This window comes from Plectropomus leopardus, chromosome 9 (genome assembly GCF_026936395.1).
Source record: "Plectropomus leopardus strain MGB_pleo_1.0 chromosome 9, ASM2693639v1, whole genome shotgun sequence".
In the NCBI taxonomy this organism is placed as follows: domain Eukaryota; kingdom Metazoa; phylum Chordata; class Actinopteri; order Perciformes; family Serranidae; genus Plectropomus; species Plectropomus leopardus.
The window spans coordinates 22,855,335-22,879,058 of NC_142184.1; the positions used below are offsets into that span (position 1 = coordinate 22,855,335).

At 39.9% G+C, this 23,724-nt stretch overlaps 1 protein-coding gene across 24 annotated transcripts in view; it reads left to right on the top strand.

The window, feature by feature from the left end:
* The first annotated feature begins 1,350 nt into the window (after positions 1-1,350).
* The window catches only part of kif1b (kinesin family member 1B), a 66,927-nt gene continuing 44,553 nt past the window's right edge, over positions 1,351-23,724 (top strand). For 22 of the 24 annotated variants that reach the window (XM_088082251.1, XM_088082260.1, XM_088082261.1 and 19 more), the window contains exons 1-5: positions 1,352-1,630; positions 2,885-3,038; positions 22,394-22,470; positions 22,618-22,797; positions 23,589-23,657. In XM_088082251.1, coding sequence (XP_087938377.1) covers positions 2,933-3,038; positions 22,394-22,470; positions 22,618-22,797; positions 23,589-23,657 — 432 coding nt within the window. In that variant the 5' untranslated portion in view covers positions 1,352-1,630; positions 2,885-2,932. Of the gene's footprint in view, positions 1,631-2,884; positions 3,039-22,393; positions 22,471-22,617; positions 22,798-23,588; positions 23,658-23,724 lie in introns of all 24 variants that reach the window. The other 2 variants (XM_088082248.1, XM_042491104.2) reach the window with 2 other exon arrangements.

A 23,724-nucleotide genomic window follows, 5' to 3' on the forward strand; every position in this document is an offset into this window, starting at 1 on the left:
TTTACCCATTGCACACATGCAGTTACACACATTAACGTGGGTGCCATATTTCACATTTTCCTAAATTTAATTGCTTTTGCAAGATAATAGAATTATTTGGACTACTATTTTACCATTTTTTCCCTTTTTGTTGTTAAATGAAATCAATTAGGAAATTTTTAAAAATATATATACACGTTACAACTGAGAGGGTTAAACTATACTTCCAGGTCTCTCAGAAGCCACAATTTCACTTTTCTACTTAAAATAGTGATGGATAGCGATTTTCTTTTTTTATGTGCAAAGATAACTTATTCCAGTTCCCAGCAGCACATGTTTTCGTAAGTGTGATTTCCTAAACACAGCAGCTTAGTCATTCTTCTACTGTAATAGTTTGAAACTAATGGATTAATCTTGGCAACTGGCCCAAGTTTATTGGCAAGATTTAAACATGGGGCATAATTCACGGTAAACTGGAGCAGTTTGTCTAGCAGAACAATAATTTCCCCTTAGTCCAGCAGTACTCAACTTTCTTTGCCCGGGGGCCACTTTTACAAAATGACAGGAGACTGAGAACCAAACAAATGTCAATAGTATATATCAGCATATATAAAAATTTGAACTGCCTGTCACAACCTTACCATCTTTGCTGTCCTCACACATCTGTGCCAAAAGACACATCCAGTCACAGCAGCATTGCAGGTCAGCTGTCTGCAGGGGTGTTTCAGGGATTGAGGGCAATTGTGACATAGCCTGAATCTCTGTCAAAGGATCAGGGAAGGTAAGGAAAGTGCCCTTGGCACTTTAAAAATAAAAATCGTAAAAATGCTCAAATTTTATGTTTTATATGCACTCTGATATCTTATATACATTGAAAGGACAAAAAAATATCCCAGGATGCACCCTTTTGCAGGCCACATTTGGCCCACGGGCCACAAGTTGGGTCTCACTGCCCATTTAAGTGATAAACCATGATTTTAAAGTTAATATTTGTTGTTGTTGCAATCAACCTCAGTATAGTATTGCTGACATTGTGAATTTCATGAAATAAGTATAAGAATCTTTTTTTTTTTTTTTTTAGGCATTGAAATGTGACCATTGACTGGATGCTCCATCTCTCGCTAGACGGCGCTCTTTGCGGTGACCCTGGGTGTTGCGGTGACAGCGGTGCGGGGAGCGGTGGGTAGAAATCCTGCAGTGTGGCGTCACGGCAGAAAAAACAGAGAGGCCCCACCCACTCCCGCCTCCTTCCCATCCAGAGTATTCCCATTGGCTCTGCCACACATTAGTCACCGGTATCTCGTCCTTGATTGGCCCTCCCGGCTGTCAGTCAGCGTGGCCGAGCGAGGCAGTTGACGTAATCTCTTCGGTAAATCAAGGCAATCTATCAATTCTCCTCTTCGCTCGTGTGCAGATAGACGTCCGCCTTGTGTCTCTTCTGGAAAATAAACTCGCCTAGGAGTCACCGGGCGCAATCACTCGTCCATCCGGTGGAGGATACCGCTATAATGGGTGTTTTTCACCAAAGTGGACTTTTTAACAGTTTTCGTGCTCTCGGATTTTGATAGAAAACAACACATCCTGACACCCGCTAGCTAACGTTAGGTCTCGCCACTGTCCTGTGGTGTTTTCTTGGTGAGAGTCTTCAAACGTGAGTAAAAAAAAAACCAAAACGTTGAAATGATTCATTTGTTTCTATATTTAATGTTTGTAGTGCGTGAGGTTGTTATTACAGATTAATTTCAGGCAGTAGTTCGTGGCTGATCAGCAGTTGTCCGATTTAGCTAACAGACGGGTGAGTGTCTGGCAGCGTATTTGGACCGTTACACCCTCCTGATTCCAATAACAGTTTAATATTTCAAATTAATTCACAAATTAATTAACATTGCTTGTGTACGAACACAATGTGTTTCTGCTTCGGATAGTCGTAGCTTTTAGACGTATATACCGGAGGTTAGCTAGTTCCGTTTCGTGCCATACGCTGAAGTCAGCCGTCACATTTCTACTGCTAGCTTGCAATAAAAGATATAACATTTACCGTTTAAAACAAGCACCCTTTAGACTTTAATGTTAAATTCCTGAAACTCTTTCATACAGGGAACATTTGGGAACATTGTGTCGAGTCTGTGCAGCTAAAATAAGCATGCAACTCCTCCCGGCACAATTCCACAACATACAACAGCGGAGGATTAGCCTACTTCTTAATATCAAGCGAATTTAATTTCTTAAAAACGAAAACGTAAGCCTTCTGTGTGCACGAGATGGACAGTGTTGGATGTAGCAGACAGGCCCAGCTCGCTGCCCGTCTGTAGCCCACACTAAATAGGGTAGATAGAATTTCATGGGCGTATGCTTTAGCAAGTATGGCTGACTGCAAGGACATGGAAAAAACTGAGTTATTTGGCAAATGTAACGTAAGTCACGGAGCAAGTAATGTTTCGCTGTAATTGACTGTAAACGTGTTCGAAGGTTGTGTTTATAATTATTTAAAATACATTTTTGTTCATGCATTTCAGTTAATACATGCAAAATTCAGATTCTGTTTTTTTCCGCATATGCGACGGATTTGTAGATTTCATACATTACCTTACATGCTTTTTTTAATTGTTAAGTGTGTGATTGGCTAATGTTTACAAAATATTAAAGCGCCTCAGTGGTTTTGGTCGGCCATATTTGTTGTATGCTGTCATGACTGGAAATTGGGAAGGGAAGGGGTGGACTGTCATTGTGTTTTTGTGTGATTCATTTATATTATATGATAATGGTTTTGCATGATTACATTCTTGCAGGTAATCCCTTTTTTTTTTTAACAAAGTAACAGGCACAGTCCTGCTTCATTTATATAACACCAGATTTTCCTTTTACAAAGCAGATGCAAACATCTATTTTTCTATGTTTCCTTTAGGAGGGACATACAAGGAATCTTACAGGGACGCATTCCTAAACCGCGAACATGTCTGGGGCGTCTGTAAAAGTCGCCGTTCGAGTTCGGCCCTTCAACTCCAGGGAGATGAGCAAGGAGTCAAAATGTATCATTCAGATGCAAGGCAACACTACAAGTAAGTCTCCCACCGGCATGTACACAAGGACACACACAAAATCAAACACCATGTTTTGAAACTACGCAGGCTGTCTGCTAAGGGAAGTTTGGTACACCACACATGCTCCCACACACTCTTCCTTCAAGGCTCTTAGCAGAGAACAGTAGAATGAGCAAACTGAATAGCGGACGGTTGGGGACAAACAGCCTGAAAGAGAATAAAAGGCTTACAGAATGAAATTCCTCCTCCTCTGAAGGGGCCTGCATGCCTTAGGAGTCTCTGTGTGAGAAAACGCTGAGTTGGTTCATACTGGGAGACCCAGGGGTCGCCACACAGCCTGGCCTGCTAATACCTTCAATTCATCAAGGCTTTATCACACAGTTGGTGTTTTAGAATAGATATGTGTGTCACTTTGTAGTTTATGATTATGTTATCTCGTAGTGTACACAAACAGTTGTGTTTTAGAGATGTATAAAATGTTATGGCAAGAAGTTAATGATTAACAAGATGTGCTGCTTTTTCATTTTGCTGTAAATGTCACACGAAATATGAAGCTGTGAGGTTATAGTTATGAAGGTTTGCTGACTTTGAAGAAAATTGATCACGATTTCACACATGTCGCAGTTATCAGATTTGTCTCACCTTTGACAACATGTTATCGGGATCAGTGATTAACCCTTTAATACCTGAGCAAATTGGCTTGATTTCTTTCAGAAACATGGGAGGAAGGCAATGAGCAACTAAAGAAGAATGACCCAAAAAAAGTACAAGAAAACTATCTGAAAATTTGTTCAATAAAGGTGGTATAAAAAAGATACCACAAAAATGTCTTGGAAAAAAAGTGCCTAAAACTATCATGATTTTGTGCCATAATTTTAAATATGTAAATATGATTATTATAAATATAGTTTTTCCACTGTTTTTTTTTTCGTTTTATTTGTTTCCCTAGCATTTTAAAAGTAATCTCCCAAATCTACTAATTTCTTGCAATTTGTGAGACATTTATCACCAAATTGCTCATTGCATTGTCCCCATGTTTTTAAATAAATCACACCAATTTTGTCAGGGTTCGAAGGTTTACATACTTGAGAAAGGCGTCTGAAAGCCGCACAAGGAACGTGATGTTGCTCCAGGTTTCAAAGGGTTAAGGAGGATGTTGTATAGATGCACTTAATAGACTTCCTAAGTTTTAGTCTTATATTGAGGCTCATAATTTATGATTATGCACATTGTATGAATCCCTGCTTAGCTTTCCATGAACATATCAGTTAATCTGTGACGATATGCTGTGCATCCGTGCTGTAACTGTGGAATCAATGGGGATATATGAAAGGAGAGACAACAGCAGGGCAAGAGGAGAATGTGGTTGTATTCTCCTGATTCAACCTGCTTGCTTGTGACTGTGAGTCATCAGGTACCGTGAAGTGCTAGCTGGCTCCTTACTCATGGTTGTGCTGTGTGTCCCATTTCAGCTGGCAGGTGAACACAGTCTCCCTGACACGAGCACGGAAACATTTAATGACCCAGTAACAAGACAGCATGTGACGGCAGAAACCTGTTCTTCCAGCAGGCTCCCGTATATGCCTCAAGTTTTGTCTGTCAGTTTTACTGGGCTCATTAGACTAAGCCTTTATGAATCTTCCATAAGATCAAGTGTCCCAACCAGTTATGGCTCACTTGCTTTTATCTCTCACACTCTACCAAAGAGAAGCTTTATGTCAAATCCCCAGTATTTTTACTCCATATCCTCGGGTTTTCATTATGCCAATGTCACTCGGAGGTGCTGGAGGGTGACTCGTGGTTTGTAGCAGAACTGCAGTGGAATATGCAGTGTTTTTAGGGGTTAGTGAGTGAGTGTGTGAGCGAGGGAGAGGAGGAGGCTGCAGTACTGCCTACTCTACCTCCTATCACATGGGCAGATTGCAGAGCAGAAAGGGAGGCTGGCAGACGGCCATACTCTCCCTTCATCAGGACTTCATTGCAGATGGTATGCTGAGAATGCTGTCTTATTAGGATGCTGAGAGGTTACCTAGTGGCTCAGAAACACACAGGTTCATGCATGCAGTTGACTTTATATGACATGCAGTGAGAAATCTGACCTCTTTGTTGTTGTGGTTTACTGGATTTCCTCACACTGTCTGTCCATCACTGTCCACCAAAGGAAAGCAACTTGAATTTTTACTTTAAACTATTCAACAGCAGTGTGTTCGGAAGGCGGTCAAGGTTTTAACTATGTTTTAATGAATGGTCACACTTACTTTAATTATTATAAATAAAGTATGTAATGGCAAAATTCGAATTTGCTAACATTTCTTTATAAATTGTGCAAAGTATGTTTGTTTGATTTTGACAAGAGAGTGTTTTTGTTCACACAGTGATATGATTGGCTTTCATTAATACCAGATGTGCATAATTCCCTAAATAATCCTGTTAAGAATGAAAAGACATCATCAAAAAACAGATGGACTTTTTAATTTTTGCCCTGTTTTAAAGGCAGTGTAACTATGACTCATCACAACTTAATGTCATACCCCACAGAAATGTTTGCAGTTTACTTGCTTTTTGATCAAATTCATAACAATGGATTCCCAGCATAATCTACATCTCTGTTTCATTTTAAATTTCAGTGTTTATTATGACAAGCTGCTTTAATCACAGTCAACACTGCGGTAGTGGTAGCCTAGCGCTGTATACCATGCCTGTTAATTTCTATGATTTTATGGTGTCATGGGCAGTGTTGAAAAGGTTGCTTGTGAAATGTAATTGGTTACAGATTACTAGTTACCCTGTTAAAAATGTTATAAGTTATATAACTATTTTGTAACTTTATCAAAGTAATGCAACTTATTACATTTTAATACTTTAGGATTACTTGTCTAACAAATGTTTTAAACAGGGCAATAACACTGAAAAGACCTAAAAACATAAGTGCATAAATGTTGCTGACCCACATTGTCCAAAAACATGCCAAAAGAAGGCATTCCTGCACGGCAAAAAAGATGTAAAGCATTGTGTTTTTCAACACAAACTTTTTACTGAAACAGTTTTTTTCATATGTAATCCCTTTGTAATCACCAACATTTTGTTTAGTAACTGTAATTTAATTACATATGATTACATTTAAATCTTTTTTTATTTTAATTACTGTAACTGGTTACATGGAATGAGTTACTCCCCAACACTGGTCATTGGTGATGGTTAACATTTAAGCGAGACTGAGAGCTGCCTCATGGAAATAGGGTGTTTTATGGAGTTGCTTTGTCAGCGTGTAGGTGCTTGGCAGATGTGTGTGGATGAGGTCGTGACACTCCCCTTATTGTTGTGACTCATCCAAGGGCATATGTGTCGGTGCATGTGTGTCAACAACACGGAGAAAGAGAGTGCTTGGGGGCAAGGGCAGGATGTGCTGTCTCTCTCTTTCTCCCTCTCTCTCTTTCACCATGCAGGGAGGGTTGTCAAGGATAGGGTGCAGGCAGAGGGGCAGCAAATTGATTATCCAGTGTGCAGGAAATGTGTCCAAGGCCTCTGCAGGCAGGCTGGAAACAAGCAAAGGCCTCTTTCAGTAGAGTCTCTTAAACATACCAGAGCTAATGTAATTAGAAAGGGGTGACGCGATGGGCTGTTGCATTGGTTAGTGTTGGTGCTCCAAATGTTGAATAACGTCAGGACACCCAAAGCCTGGCTTCACTGGGGCTATGATGTGTTCTCCACATCGGTCTCTGTCTTGTTATGTAACCCATGTGTTGTTTTCCCCTTCAGCCGGTGAGCAGCCACTCATGAATGTATGGCCAAAGATGGTCGATAGAGCTCACACGGTGCACAAGAGAAGCAGATCCTCGGATATGTTAGACCATTACATTGACTTTAGTGGAACAAACCGGCATTCAGATAGATTTCTTCCCATAGTATTAATTTTTTACGTTATAGAAGATTAATGGCTTATCAAAAGATAGCAGTCTAGCCTATGCACATTTTCAAGAACTTGATGTAGCACAATATTATCCCCTAAGCTAGTGATACTCAATATATACAGCCCACGGGCCAAATCTGGCCCCAACACAGTGTTGGGTGGCCCCTCAACCAATTTATAATTCACAAAAAATAAAGTGATTCACAGTGGGAAATTTTTTTGTACTTTTAATATACATAAAGTACCAGAGTGCATAGAACAGCATCAAAATAGTGCTTGTTTATGAAAAAAAGAGCCAGTGGAGGATCCCCACAGAGCCCCTGATGTCCTAAAATCCTAGAGACCTCCTAAAATCCAAGAAATGTCCTTATATCCTCGAAATGTCCTAAAATCTTAAAAAAATCTTAAAATCTGAGAAATTTCCTAAAATCCTAGAAACGGCCTAAAATCTAAGAAATATCCTTAAACCCTAGAATCTTAAAAAAAAATCTTAAAATCTGAGAAATTTCCTAAAATCCTAGAAACTCACTGGAAATCCTAGAAACATCCTAAAATCCTGGAAATGTCCTAAAAGAAACATGTATGGGCTGCTGCGATTGGCCCTTGGCCCCCTGTTATTTTGCAACAGTGGCCCCAAAGCAAAGCACGTTGAGTATGCCTGCCCTAAGCTAAGAGTAAATAAATTGACAGATTGATAGAACAGACAGAAGGTCACCGTATCATTAAAGCTTCACCTTTCAGATACAGTTTTGCTGAGTGTCCTCTCAGTATTAGCTAAGTGGATGGTGCCCTTACAAAAGCCCTACAGGGATGAATCAGCTCAGCTCCAGTGTCAGTTACACATAAGAGGAGGCGATCACCACAGCAGAAATGAATATGAGCTCATATCATACGAATGAATCATGCTCATTGAGGGGAGATAGCTGTCATGTGGGGAGTAAGATGGGGACCATTGGTTTGGTTGAGGGAATGTCGTCCTGCTGCTGAACCCTGTGCAGACAGGGCTGATTGACCTGATTAGGACCAGTAATCCACAAGCTTGCCTCAGGTCGCCACGCCCTGCTGCTGTAATCCTGGTGACCCTTGGAGGTGTACACACAACTACACACACACACACACACACACACACACACACACACACACACACACACACACACACACACACACACACACACACTCACACTCTCAGGGTGTTACATTCCTCATCGCCTCATGCTGGGATTGTTTTGGAGGGACACATTTGCCCACATGCACTACTTACTTACACATTCCAGTCTGACCTCCTAATGAGGTGGGAGGACAGGCAGATGTCTGCGTCTGTAATCTGCTCATGCTGTGTCACAGCACTTACAGGCCAGAGGCGCCATTGCATGACGTGCAGCTGGGCCGTTTTTCAATACACCTGCCTATACAGCTGCTGTTACACCCCACAGCAACAGAGAGTGACCTATGCTGTCTTGCAATTTTGCATTTCTTTCTTTTTTTTTTTTTACACAAAGTTGAAAGTATTTGATCTGTAATGTCATTGATACTGTGAGCATTAGAAAGTTTTGTGAAAGTTTTTCATAAGAACAATCAGGAAGAAACAATAATCTTATGAGTCAGAGTGTGACAAACTGTATCTCACGCACCTATCGCTGTCATATCCTCTGTGGTCGGCCTTTATGCTGGGTAGTCAAGGCAACAGCAACCTTTTTCTTCTGTTGCAAAAACATCTTGAATAAATGAGTGAATGAAAGCTTTTCACTTCAATTACTTTTCTTTTTCATAATGTCATGTGCTCTGGTTTACTTTGGCTCGTGATGTTCTGCCTTTCATTTCTGCTCTGATACTCCCTTAAGGAAGCAATCTCATTTTAGTTTTCAAGTTGTTGTTTGACGCTGAGGTTTGGCAGTTATTGAAGAAGAATCGTTGTTAACAGTTAGGTTAAGGTGAATGTTTATGTAGACCGTCTCAATCAAGGTGTGAATTTACATGAATGATCAGATTTTCTTTGATAATAAGATTCTGTTATCAAAGTTGTTTTTTTTAAACTTCTTTTTTGAAAATGAGACATGCATAAAGTGTGCATTCAAGTTTGATTCGATGAAATTTAGTTAGTGCAATCAGCCCTTCAGTGTTTGAGTTGTAAAATCACATTGCATCATTACTCTTTATATTACAAACTAAAATGTGGCACAGAGCCATGTTGGCTTTTCCCACTGGTACTGAACCATTTTTCATTAATAAGTGTTTTGAAATGAGCGAGAAACCACAATGTGGCATTGCATATGAAGGGATAGGCTGAATGCTGGAATGTCCTTAATGTGGCCGAGCTCAGAGAGGGAAAGTGATAAATACCTTCTCTGACTAAACTGTGGTTTCAGCTTTGTAGCTGACCAAGCCACTTGTGGTTTTCACTCCACAGTTTCCGTTGACTCTTCGTAAACCTACTCAATTTATTGCTTTTGTTATTTAGCTTTTGTCTATATCTAAACATAAGAGACTTGACGCCTCCTTGCCTTAGTGCTGCATGGATTTTATCAAATTAGCACGTGTTAGCATGTAGTTATCTTAAAGCCCCCCCAGACATGTTTTAAGTATGTAAGTCTTATGTTAATATTTTGTTGAGCATGCTTTTCGCACATATAAAGTAAAAAAAAAACAACAAAAAAACACTGTCTGGAGGTAGATCCATTTTCTCCCTCAATGTAAAATTCGTCGCCCGGCCCAGCACTGCAGCTTACGTAAAGTTTTGTTTTCCACTTTCTCCAGAGCCGTTTGCGCTAGGTTGATCGATGAAAATTCTGTGTGCATCATAATGGCTAGCATTTGGCTTAAGAGGAAACACTGGAGAGATTCAGTCATTCATTTTTTGGCCTCTGTTGACCCAACCTCAGATGAGGAGTTGCACCAAAATCAGCGAATAGCAGACGTTTCAGAATGGTAAGTGTAGGAAGGAAGCCGCGAACTCTGCACTCTGTACTGGCAAGTCTGTACTGCTACGAAGGTTTCAGCTTTCTTTTCCAGGGCTGTGTTGAAGTCTGTTCCTGTCAGTATGTGTTTCTCGTATTAGAATATTATTTGACAACGATTGGCTTTTGTAAAAGTTATGTTACTTATCTAGTATGCCTGCTCTGAGTTTGAATCTCAGATTTTAGAAAAAAGATTTTAGACAAACTTTGCACAGATACAACTACAAGTCAATATAGTCCAGGTCAGACATTTTAGGGGATATAAACACAAGGAAAACACATTTTTTGAGTGGAGGGGGACTTTAAATTAGGGCCTTATTATTATTTATAGAAACATAGTTTTGGCAGATATCAAGACATCTGGAATGAGGCTGTATAACTGGTGAATTTGTTGGCATTTTTTCTGTTAGTATGAAAGGGCCTGAGGATCAGCTACAGATGACTTAAAGTATGTTAGTGACGAAAAGCAGTATATCTAGAAAACGACTGAATCTCATGAGATTTACTTTGTCACTCATTATATGCTTGTGTTGAATAAAGTGATCTTTTGTCATATCTGTAGCCCAGTGAGTGTCTTTGTAAAGGATCTCACATAGTATACTAGCTATATCGATGATTTTACTGTAGTTTCTCAGTACTCACCTCACATCAAAGGATTTCTTTGACTTATTGTTGTTAGCTTACTCCCTTCCCCATCCTGTGATGGGGTTGAGTGGAAACTGGGAGCCTTTTTTGCAGAAAATGTGGGATAACAGAGGGGAGGATGGGATTGGAGCTGATTCCAGGGGGGGAGGGGCGGTGTAAATGCAGCCTCAGAAGCAGAGACAGTGAAAGTCGTGCACGAGCCCTATTCACGTGTTTTACAGCGTGAGGCAGCACCACATACAGTCGCCCAGTGAGAGATGATGGTGATGCTCATATTGGTGGAGGTTAAGAAATATGATTCATGTAGATGAGCTGAATCTAAAGAAAAGGCTTTTATGTTTGCATTCTTCAGTATGTTGGCATTGTCCTGCAGTTTGTGCTTACACTGCAGGTCAGTGTCACAAGAAGCGAATGTCTTTGATAAAGACATCAAGGTAAAGCAGCCTCAATAGTAGCAGATCATCAGAAATGCGGAATATTGATTTTAACTGCTTATTTTCAGAATAATGCATGACTCAAAATTAAATTAAATATGTTTATTTTGATGATATTTTTGCAGCATAGAACCCCTCAGAAAAACAAGATGAACAACATATCGATGCTCATAGGGTGGTGTTCCTAGGGGGCTTCTGCTTCGATTGGCTTCTGGCATCCAGACCACACAAATCCATTAATATTTGTATTACTACCAGTGATAAAAGGCCAACCCCCCGCCTGCCCGCCCTCACATGGCAAGGTGGAACAAACGCAATGCTGAATTAGTCTGGTGAAATACAGTTCAGCCAAGTTCTGAAATGTGTCCCAGTTTTACAGCAGCACCCAATCAGTTGAAGGGTTATAGAGATTTTCTGTATAACAAAAGGGTCACCAGCTGATTTTTGTGCACGGAGAAGGGGGGATTAGGAAGGTTTGTGTGCCCATGCACCAATTTTGCTGTATGATCATAGGTTAGGGCTGGGCGATATGGCTAAAAATGTTACCATTATATAAAATTTTCACATTGATCGATATCGATAATTACCTACGGGAAAAGTCAAATCTTTTTCTTTTTTTAAGTTTAAAGGGTGATTTTTGCTCCTAGGCAAGTTGATTAAGTGTGGTTTAAACTGTTATTTATAGTCAGAACATGACCAACATTTGCCAGACAGCAGAACATCTCTCAAATCCTAGGTAGACTCAAAACAATTGTAATTAAAGTAATGTTAATAAATAAAATAATAAACAGATGAAGACATGTTAAGTCTGGTCAGCAAAATGTCAAACTCTGTAAAGATGGTTTCAAACATTTTGTAAATGTTGCAGTTACAATGGAAAAAGAATAAATAGACTAAACAAATCTCAGTTGTGGTCAGCACTTTCTGTAAGAGTTTAACACTCACAGTTTATCATTTCTGATGTTTTTTTTTAAACAAAACAAAAATAAAAGACAGACTGTGATGACTACAAGAAGTAGCAATAAAGGCTGTCTGATGTGACCAAGGCAGAAATCATCTTTACAGATGTGTTAATGTATAAAAGTTTTATTCACGTTACTTTTAGTCACGTTATGTCATGTTTTATGAAATAGCTGGTTAGTCAGTCACGGTAACTTGCTAATATACCGTTGGCATAGATGAGTACACGTAACAGCTGCTGAAGGTAAAATAATGTTGGGAATTCAGTCACGGTGGGATGTTATCCATGGTCAAAACAATCATATTAATAATAACTTTTAATGTTGCTGTAACGTTAAAACATTGCTGTATGCATTAGTGGATACAAATGTTATAAATTCTATTAAAACATCATAAAAAATTTCTTGTTTAAAGATATTTATCTGCACCAGGCACATGGTAGGTATGGTAGCCGTCTTTTTCAGAGGATGATCCTACACAACCACTCAGCTGAGTTTGACACTGTTCATCCCTGACTTGGTGATGCATTCAGGGGATGTTGTGTTTTGTTTTTTTAAGTTATGGTACTCCTGGCTTGCTCCTCTTACCTACTCTTTGGTTCATTGCCTAAGTTGGGGGAAATGGGTGCACTTTCCCACATTCAAGAGAGTGAATGTGTTTTTTAGTTTTTGTGCCCTCGTCGACACAGCTCTCTTTCCAGACTGTATTGTTTGGTTTCCTCCCACAGTCTAAAGGCTGAATTCAGAGGCAAACTGGAGAGCTTTGCAGTCCAGGCACGGGTAGCTTGGTGGTGGGCATGATGTTCACTTTGTATTATTCATGAGTAAAAAGTCGTGAGGGTTGGCAGTATATTAATTTTGAAGGCTTAATTAATAAGAGTCGGCCCTTTGATCTGGTTGGCTACTGGAATCTTTTGCTGCTTCAAAATGTATCTGTCTCATGCTGCTGTTTGAATACAATGAGGCTAACTGAGATTGGTAGTATACACACATACACATAAATGCATACACACACGGATACACAGTTTCATGCGTCATTTCCGCTCTCCACAGAGAAAATACTGGATAAAACGTGTCAGTCGTGACATTAGCTTGAGGCGTCACTCAGTGCTTATCCTTATTAATGTTTTCTGGCTTCACAGAACATGTCAAACATGCGGTGCAGCTTCTTTTTTAAGCTTTTTGATTTTTTTTATGTAGATATTGGCCTTGACTAAAAAGATGTGAGTTTTTCAGAGATCCATGTGCCAGAGTTGTGTTCATGATGTCATGGTGCTTATATAAAGCCAGAGAGCATTTAAAGAGAGACTTCAGTCTTTGAGTGGAGGCTAGTTGAGGAAATCCAGGTCACTGCTTTGTAAAATGGGTGCCTGTTGTGTGCAGTGAATGTAAGGGGCTCTGTATTTCCCTTGTCTGCACAGCCTGGCCTACACTGTTGTCTACGCAATGCCTGGATCATATGATGAGCTGTATGTTGTTTTGAAACTGTTTAATCATGAGTTGGGATTTTAAACAAATGTACAGCTGTTTTGAATGGATAGATTACATTATAATGCAAATCCAGTGTTTTATATTATAATATATTATATTTTATATATTAATATGATGATAATAACAGTCCAGTCGGCAATGGCTAATATTTGAAAAGCTTTCTGGGAAAATACACTTATTTTAAAGTCAGATTGTTGGAATCAGCATCTTTCTTATTGCAGAGAAGTTTCATTAATGTTCCTATTGTAGGCTAATATTTTGTGCCATCTCAATTATGTGCGCTCTAATAATTCATTATTACTATTATCTGTAATGTTGATAACCAAAGTTGAGCTTAGACGGAAAATTTGTTCCACATTTATAATATAGATATAAACTGTGAAGGGAATGCTTAATGTTGAATCTGTTTTAGCTTTAGTTTGTTAATGCAGCACACACAGAACTACTTCCTTAAAGTAAAATTGTGATAAGGTTGACGCAGGCAAGTTAAAACTGTCAATAAATTAAGTGCTATTTTTAAACTGGAAAATACCAGACAGGTCTAAAGCTGTAGAGGTATTACTACTATAGCTTTCCATGACACAGGATGTGTTTGGAAAGACCTCTGACCTTTTCGAGGCAGCACCTGCAAAGAGGAGAATATCCTCCTTGGATGTGATCCATGAGAAGCACTGCCTCTTTTAGCTGTGAAAGCAGCTGAAAACCCTGACTAAGGATCCGGTTAATGTTAACATAGAGGTGCAAACAATAAGTTAGCTCATTATACAAGCTGGTGGATGTGTCCAGACTTTGTTTCGACACACTAGGCATTAGGCCGACAGCCATTGGTATGTGATTTTGATATGCATTGTTATCTCATTTCTGATTTCATGCCAGTCCTGTGTGCCTTGTGGGTTTAACCCCCCCATGTCATCACCTGAGAGGCTGCCTGATATCCCGCTCTCTTTGTTGTAGTTCTGTGTTTGTTTAGCTTCTGAATGGAGTCCTGCTGGCTTAGCATGTTTTCTCTGTCTGGTGGCTTCTAGAAGCTTCTCTTTAGTCTCTGTTATCCTGGACTCAGTGAGTCTGCGTGAGCCTGCTAATATCAAAAGGCACTCGCAGGCCTCGCTGGCTATCAGTGTCTGCAGGCCGGGAGCAATGTATGGTTTGGCTATGAGTTTGGCAGAAAGGTTGGGCAGCTGAAATCTGTCCATTCCTTCCTGTCACTGACAGTCTGTCGGCATGCAAAGCACTAGCTGCCATCTGCTGCTGTATAAATAGACAGTAGTCAGAGCTGGAACAGCTGGCACATAGGCCAGGACCGGCCCTTTCCTACTGCTTTCGAGCTAGGCAGGCAACCCCTCTGAAAGCCATTTTAATGTATTAGTTTTTTTTATTTGTATATTTTGACATGTTATGAGAAGAAGCTCATAAATTTGTTTACATGCACCATTAATTTCACATTTCTAATGACTTCTGATTTCCTGCATTTTAGCAAGAAACACAGATTTCTTCATATGACGAAGAAATGGAGAGAAATCTTGTAACCAAATATATGTGCTCTCCCACAAAAGTGTGTGTCTTTTCAGTACACTGTCACTCCTGGCATGCTCAGGAAAAAAAAAAGAAAGTTGCCAACCAGCTGCGTGTAAAAGTGGACTTATTTATTGTAGTGTAAACACATACTCCTGACTTCCTGCCCAAATCAGATTTTTTCAAACACTCTTGTTTCTCGGATAGATGTAAACACAGTTTCTGAATTCATTTCAAATATCTCTATGATATTTTTCATTTCAGTCCAGTTGCTTTTAACCTGCACTTTACATTTAACTCCATATTAACAAAATATTGAATTTATTTATTTATTTTTTAAAAATGTGGTGATCACTTTTTCTAAAGAGGAGGGCGGGTAAGGCGTGTGAAAAGGGTCATTGTGATAGAGGGGACTGGGCACATAAAGCCTTGTCATAACAGATTACCTAATGTGTTTTGCAGGCTCTGTTGTCAGTTGCAATACCCTGCATTCAGTGCATTGTTCTGGTGTCTTCCTGTGCTTTTTTTCCCCTCTCCTCTCCCCGAGTAGGAAGAGAAAAATGACGTGATCAGCCTTCTGAGTAGAAACAAAGGATTTGTTAGTAGGACCTCAGTGCCTTCCTTTACTTTTACACTTATTAGTTTGATGTAGTGGCTTCTCTAATGAAATGACAATAGCTGCTCTCATTAATAGAGAGTTTGTTGTAGTTTGTTTGTCTGAGTCGATGACGGTGATGTGGATTCTGGTGTCTCCTGGCTAGACACATTCGTCTGCCTGCCCAGAAAGTTCCAGGGTTTTTTTGGCAGGAGTACTCAGCAGATGAGTATTGAATTGCTGTGTGGATACTTTTTAATTAAAGGCCACATGGCATCTGCCTGACCAGACGTGAAAGTGCATTGCGTCCAAAGGGGGAATCAAGATACCACATGTTTGTTTCTGTTTTGGAGATGTTGTACGTCCTCTGTTGTGGCTGTGACAAGCTCAGCTGTTTGTCAAATGAGCACGGCAGTGCTCAGACACTACTTTTAGCCCTCGATTCTGAGCTGCATCCAGTGACAACTCTGTCACCTGTGCTGCAGCCGTGGCAACCGGGTCATCACACACTCTCTTCCAAAGACACTGGATACAACACACGGAGCATTTCTGTGGCCACGTCAGAATGTGCCCCATCCAGTCTAAATGCTCCCTTTTTAACACTGAACAACAGTATTCGCATTACTGTGGCACTGCTCAAACCATCTGCTCATGTCAGCAGCTGCTTTGCTTCACCACTCATGCACAAACTGTGACACAGGTATGCATTTGTAATGTTGCGATCTATAATGGTATGGATTTCGCTTGATGTGTTGATGGCACAGAGCGCACCAAAGGTTAGGCTGTTCACCAACATAATGTATGAACAGTCCTATACACTGTTTATATTTCCCATTAAACACACAGTATATGAAACACGTTTGATGTACTTTTCATGAGCAACTATGATCACTACCAGTGATGCTTTCCCATACAAAAACTAAATGTGCTGCCTTCCTTGGTGATCTGTTGTTGGTTTTATCAAACCTTTGGCAGAAAAAAATTAACCAACCTGTGAACCTTGGTCCTATGTAGTGAACCACTCTGCATTCTCACCAGTTTTGCACTAAACCATTGTAATGAAGGATGTTTCATCAACGTTAAGTGTTGCAAGATGCATGATGGAATTAAACAGTAGTGTCCAAATTGTTGAAACTTTTGTTCTGTTATTACCCCAAACCAAGCATGGACCAACGATTAAAGAGACCACTACACTACTTCTACACACTACTTTTGTTTCTATTTCTCATCTGAGTTCCCCACCATTGTTCCTTTTTCATCCTGTCTTTGCAATCTGTAGAATATGAATAATGTCATCACGGTTTGCACTTGATGTCAAGGAAAATCTGCTACTTTTTGGTTCCAGCAGAGAACCAACTTTTCAGGTTCTGAGCAAATTTAGCAAAATTTATGACTGGTCGAAATGGTTTGAATGGTTCAAAATTAGGTGTGGGAAACTGGAAAGGAACTGGTTTCTATGATTGTGGAAAAGGGTATGAGTGTGTTAAACTGGGTGTCCAAATGAGAATAAACATCCATTTAAAAGATAAGAAATAAAAAAAGTTCTGGTGTTCTTGCCTTAGAGTCGTGATTTTTTTTTGTGTTTTTTTTTTTTTAGTTTTTATCATCATCAAATCATCATCAGTTATCATCCTTGGGTACATTATAAACAGGAACTGCTAATAGCTAATTCAGCATACTTTTAATTGTGTCAATTAACCAAAATGTACACAATATATTAATTTAGGCTAATGAAAAGGGGGCTCATGTTGTAACCCACAGCCAACTCCCTGACTCTTCCTGCTTACATCAACCAAAATGAAATTATTGAACTAATGTGCTTTTATTTTGATGCAGTTCTGTTTCTGCCTTTAGGCTTTTCACCCCAAATATAATCAATCATATATAATCAACATCATGAAAAATATGGTCCCATTATTCCAGATGTAATGAGTTAAGTGCACATGGTTAGGGTTGTATGTTGCTGCTGGTGTAACTAACAATTTTATTTGGTAGAAAATTACAGTCTGTAGTCTGTAGTAGTGTTGTGAATTAAATGAATTAAATAATGTTCCTCAGAAGTGAACCGTTACATCACACTGCTGCCCATATGCACACAGACCCCAGGGATGCTATTAAAATTCCTCAGTCTTGCTGAAAGAAGCACACATGGTAATTACTATTCTGCACAGATACTATTTCTCTAAATGCCTGGGTTGTGTCAGCAACTCACCCATTTGTTTTCCTTCATATTTTACATATGCATTTATTTAATGCCCCTTCCTGTGACTGCAGATGGGCATCGATCAGCTCCAACTAACAGCTAACAGATCCTTAGAGGGTTACTGGAAGGGAGAGACAGATACGCACAGCCATTTTAGACCCTGCTTGTCTGCTAGTCTCAGGTGAATGGGTCTAGCTTTTAGTCCCCATCTGGTGCTCAGAGACCTCCTAACAACCTAATTACGGAGGGGTAACTTTGCTTTCCTGGCCGGATTATAGGCCCCATGTTGAACACTGGAGCACAAAATGTCTGCCGGCTACAACCAGCTGAGTGATGTTCTTTAGATAGCAGGATGTGGTTAGTTAACGGGTATCCAGGCTTCCATGAAATGGAAAGCTCCTGTGGAGTGCCAGCATCATATCAGTCCTGTACGCTGCAGAACAGGAGCTGAAAATGCAGAGCTGTGGCATTTTGGACAAATAAACATTTGAACTTGTATACCACCTGGTAGCTTGTGTCTGTTCCCTGCACATGGGGTTGTTGGCTGAATGTCTTGAAAGAATCGTGTACTACTACATAGTCTCCCACACAGATTTGCACGTCACCCATTTATGTAATGGAAGTTTAGTGTTGTTTGGTAGCCTGATGTTGACACAGTAATGATAAAAAAACAGTCTTCTATCTTTTACTTACTGATAATTTCCTTATGTGGACCTTAAGCTTAGTGTGTATGTAATGTGTACTGTCTGTGTCACCAAGGGTAGTGCCTTGGGTGTTTAAATTATTCTGTGAAACGTTTGTCTTTTGTACTTTACTACCATATTCCTGTTACTAATTGTATTCTAAAGGTGTTTGTGTCATAAAAGTTGTTTCTGCTGTTGCTTATGCTTATGATAAGCAGCTTAATGTCTTAGTTACAAATCCTAAAGCTTTTCACACTATGCAATTTGCACGTCTGTTTTTTTTGTTTGTTTTTTTTAAGAATCCTGAAATCAATATTTAATAAATAATTTGAAAATTTTAGTTTTTATATAGTTTCTCCAGAACAGTAATAAGGGATGCTTGAGGAGGGAGAAAACAGAACGCAATGTGCCGCATCCTCCCCTTCTGTGCCAAGTTGAGGTTGTTATGGCAACCAGAATCTGGTCCTATACCTGTTGCCATGGTTGAGAAAGACAGAGTGATGACGTTTTTTAAGCAGCAGAATGCATCTGCCATTTTAAGCCCAGGAAGTGACTCTGTTGGGAATATTTACTATAAATGGAAAGCAGAGGAATCCCTTATTGACATCTTAATTTGTGACTATTGCTATCTTCAGTGCTTACATGGATGCTGCTTGCAAGTGGGATGTACAGATGTCAGTGTAAAAATTGAAGCGAGTGACTGATATACAGTTGAGACAAAGTAGGTGAGTCATGCTGGAAGATATGGGGCACTCCTGTCATATTTACTCAATCTGAAGCGGCAGGGAAAAAATTCACCCTATTCTGCCTCAGTCTTCAGTGCTTAGATGCAACAGTTCGACAGATGTGTAATTAGGCTTTGGCAGTATGTAATATTTCATACCTTTTCACACCTTCCTGGAATTTCACTGGGGTATACGATATATGACAGTGTAAGTGTTCTACTTACTTTCAGATTTTTAGACTAATAAATACACAATAGAAACCGACAAAATGCCAAATGTAAGGAAAAGTAATAAATCCACACTTATTTTCCTTATTAAACAGCGAAAAACAATTGTACACCTTTGAATTCAGCTTTCTTTCCATCATGGAAGACTGACGAGGCTTAATTGCCTCATTAACTCATCATAAAACACACTTCGTTCAAACTTGACAAAAACAAAATAAAAAATCATCCAAACTGTCATGGTTACTTTTGCAAGTAATCTAGTCTGTAAGTCCACTGTTCCAACAATCACCAGCTCAAGTTTGGTCAAAATAAATTCCTAGTTCACGGAGTAGTATGTAAAAAAAAACACAAAACAAAACAAAAAAAAAACATGCCCTGTGGTGTCCCTCTGCCGTAGCGGCCCGCTGGCTGTTTTCAGTCCTGTGATGTATCCCTCAACCACTAAGTGTCCTGGTGCTGTGCACTACATACAATCAGTCTAATAGAAAGAGGGCCGCCTGTATTTATGGCAGTGTTGAAAAACATAAAATTGGGATTTCTAAATACCCTGGTGTACTGTAGTACCACGGCTATGTGTGATAACATAATAGTTGGATATACCTTGAGAGGCAATGTACTCTTCTCAATTAGAAGTGATAAAAAAATTGAACTGCACACACGTGACCACTGCCAGCCACATCCCTTGTCTTCAGTACACATTTATAGACTCTTACATGAGAGTCCCACTCTCATGACGCACTGATGGGACCACATCGGTGAAGCAGCTGTCTGTTCTGAGAGCAAAAGAGTGGGCAATCGAATGACACGTTCATTCCACGTCGTGAGCATGATTCACCTTTAAGAGTTAAGCTGTCTTCCACTAACTGCTACCATGTAGCTTTGCTGCTGTGCTTAGGTGCATTTTTACACCACGACATCCACCTTTGTCTCTGATGAGTGCCCATGTAAGAACCAGGGAAGCTGATTATGTGGGAGATTAGAAAGCTTACATATTTTATTGTCTTCTGAGAGCACAGCTGTGATTCCCAGTTAGGCCAGTTTGTCACTCTGCTGGCCTGTCATGGGCATCCCACTGTCTAAATCACATGCCTGGCACTGTCTCATCATCTTTCTGTTTTTATTTCTAAGTTGCCCTGTTAACACTGAATTTGGCTGACACTGAATGACTGAATAAGACTGTCTCTTCATTAATAGCCACTGTAGATTGTTCCAGGAAAGGGGGATAGGGGCACTGGTAATGTAAATCCCCCTTCGTTTCATCATACCCAGGCTCCAATTTCCCTTTGGAGGCAGGTCAAAGGTGATATTGGGCTTAATTTAGCCACCTGTCTTGCTGTATCTTCTTCCAGTGCCCAATATGGAAGCTGCTGCTCCGCCTGTGCACCTTAACCTGATTGCAGGGCGGTACAGACAAATGCATTCTTTTTACCTGTGCTAGACTGTAGCTGAATTTCAGTGCAATGGCAGCTGCTATAATCATCACATATTTAGCATGAAGCAGTTAGTGTTCTGGTTTCTGAGGACACGCTGTGCTTTTCTGTCAGCATGTGACCTGTGGAGGGTGATATGCAATCCCTGTCTCTCCACATCTCCTGCATTATTGATAAGTGCGCTGAAATCCTCTGAACACACAAGGCACTCTGCCTGGGACATCTTGATGCAAAAGCCTCACAAGCAACCTCATGTCGAGGACCAGACCTGGCTTTAATTCGCCCATTAGCAAAGAACACAATTTGCATTAAACAAAGCTAATTACTGCTTTGTGGCCTACACTGATTTGATTGGAAATAGTGAAAGTGCATTAAATACATGGTTTCTGTAATTCTTACTAAGATGCATATTTACAGTTTTTCCTTTCACCCTGCCTTTGGTTTCTATTGTTGCTCTGTTTGGACTGTTGCTAGGTCCTTGAGCACACCCATTAGCCCATCAAACCTTTTTTTTTCACTAGCCTCTTTGTCGCTCCCTCCTCTCCCCTCTACTGATGTTAGACGTATGTGTTCGTCTGCTTAGACTGAGCGAATTCTCTACGCTGACGCAAAGCAGCTTTAGCCAATAAAAGTGCATTTTGTTTAAGAGGGGGATTTGAGGAACGGATATCTACAAATACCCTACAGTAATTTCTTAGTCTCCTCCTCTGTTTCCATCACATATCCAGTGCAGCGTGTGGAAAGCTTAAACACAAGTCCCAGGGGTACCAGCAAGCATGCTTGAGAGGGATGACATGCCAGGCATGGCTGCAGATTCTTGTTCATTAAGAAATGTCAGTGTGACCATGGGGAATGGCTGATAGTGCCGAAACATTGTGTCATTATGCCTTTTGCCGATAAAACAGGTGAAGGAGGTATAATGAGAACAGGCTACATGTGTTATTATTGAAATCCTGTATTGGTTGTCTCTGTAGCTGTGTTATCAGTTAAGACCCTGATTAAAGATGCTGTACTTGGTAAAAGTTGACACAGCAGTTGCAGTTCTCCAAAAAGCCCGTGGCTCATAATCTGTCACTGGTTCATGTGACTTTCAGTTCCAAATATATCACCGTTAGTGCTCTGATTGAAGAATGGGATCTTTGCAGGCACACAACTTGCTAACCAGGATAAAAATAAACAGTGTGTTAATCGGGGTCCACTGAGACAGTGCATTAAGAGAGGTTTGTTTTTTTAAACTGAAATGTAACTTTTTGTGTGTGTGTTTTTTTTTAAGAAGGATCAGTAGAAATACATGAATAATCTCTTTGAATGACGGATGGGAGTTTGATTAGATATTATTAAGAAACAACCCTCCCAATTGGCATGCAAAAGAAAGAGAATGTGCCAGAACAGCAAAACAAACTAAAAAGAAAAGGAATAAACTAAAACATATTTGATTTGATGCTTTAAACTAGAACTAGAAAAAAAGATAATGTATCATTAATGAAGTCACTGAAGGTAGAAGTTATGATGAAACTGAGCGTGGGAGTAGTTTTGCCTCATAATCACATTCAAGCCAGATGTTATTTATCAACCACATTACTACTTTTCTTTTTCCCCCCACAGCTATTCTCAACCCCAAAGCCCCAAAGGAACCAGCAAAGACCTTCAGTTTTGATTACTCCTACTGGTCACACACTACGGTGAGCGCTCTTTTTCACAGTCCAGTGTAATGACCAATAAGAAGGGAAATTTAGATATAATTATACATATGTTGTCAGTTTGATACCAATTCCACAAGTTTATTGAAATTCTATACATTTTAATTCCTCTCTCTGTCTTTGCCACAGCCGGAAGACCCCAGCTTTGCATCACAGAACCTTGTCTACAATGACATTGGCAAGGAAATGCTGGCACATGCTTTTGAGGGCTACAACGTTTGCATCTTTGCTTACGGCCAGACTGGAGCTGGCAAATCCTACACCATGATGGGCAAGCAAGAGGAGGGGCAGGAAGGAATAATTCCCATGGTTTGTTCTACATTACATCCCACTTATTTTACAAAAGTGCATAGAAGAGATTTTGAGGCTTTACCAACTGTATTGGTTATGTCTCACTGAATGATCAAAACACCACCTGAGTCACAGTCTTGGTCACTTTCTGTAATACAAGAGCAGTTTTTATCAGTTCTTTAATCATTCCCTCCCATCAAACTTCTTACCCAATTTGTTCCAGCTCTGAAATGCTGAGACTGCATCTTTACCTTTACATTTCTCTTCAGCTGCGTTTAAGAAGACAAATAAATCTACCTTCTACATTTCCTGTAATGAGAATGTTCTGTTTTCTACAAATGTTTGCCAACTTAACCCATATTGTCATTTGACATAGTCAGACCCGCCTCTAATGTTTGCTTAGTTTATTGTCTGATAGCCACTCTAATGGCATTAATAAGAAGAATATGGCCTACATGATGCGAAACTCTCAGAAAACGGTAGTTCTTCTCTACAATCTGCTGGCAAAATCTGTCTTGTCAGATGTTTTTTTCCAGCTTTGGATTAATTCTTGCATTCAGACTATATTTTACTCAGTAATGATTTTAATTGTTTAGTCTCATCCATGGGTGCTCTAGATTTAATGGTCGGATCTTTGTAATTCTATGGGTGTGACATTTTATTGCTTAAAAAAATGCTTTAATGATTTATATGTAAAATAAGTTTTTAGAATATTGTTGTTCCATTGATCTCTCTTCCTATTCATCCTCCCTCTCGCCTCCCCACATGCTGTTAATTTGTCCTAAACATCTTCTTTCTCTGCCTCTCAGCTCTGTGAAGATCTATTTGAGAAAATCAATGAGGACAGCAACAAAGATGAGCTCTCCTACTCAGTAGAGGTGAGTGTCAGACTGCTTTGCAGTGTGTAATCCCTGTTCTCAGCCCCTGCCGCTGGCTCTTTTGTTG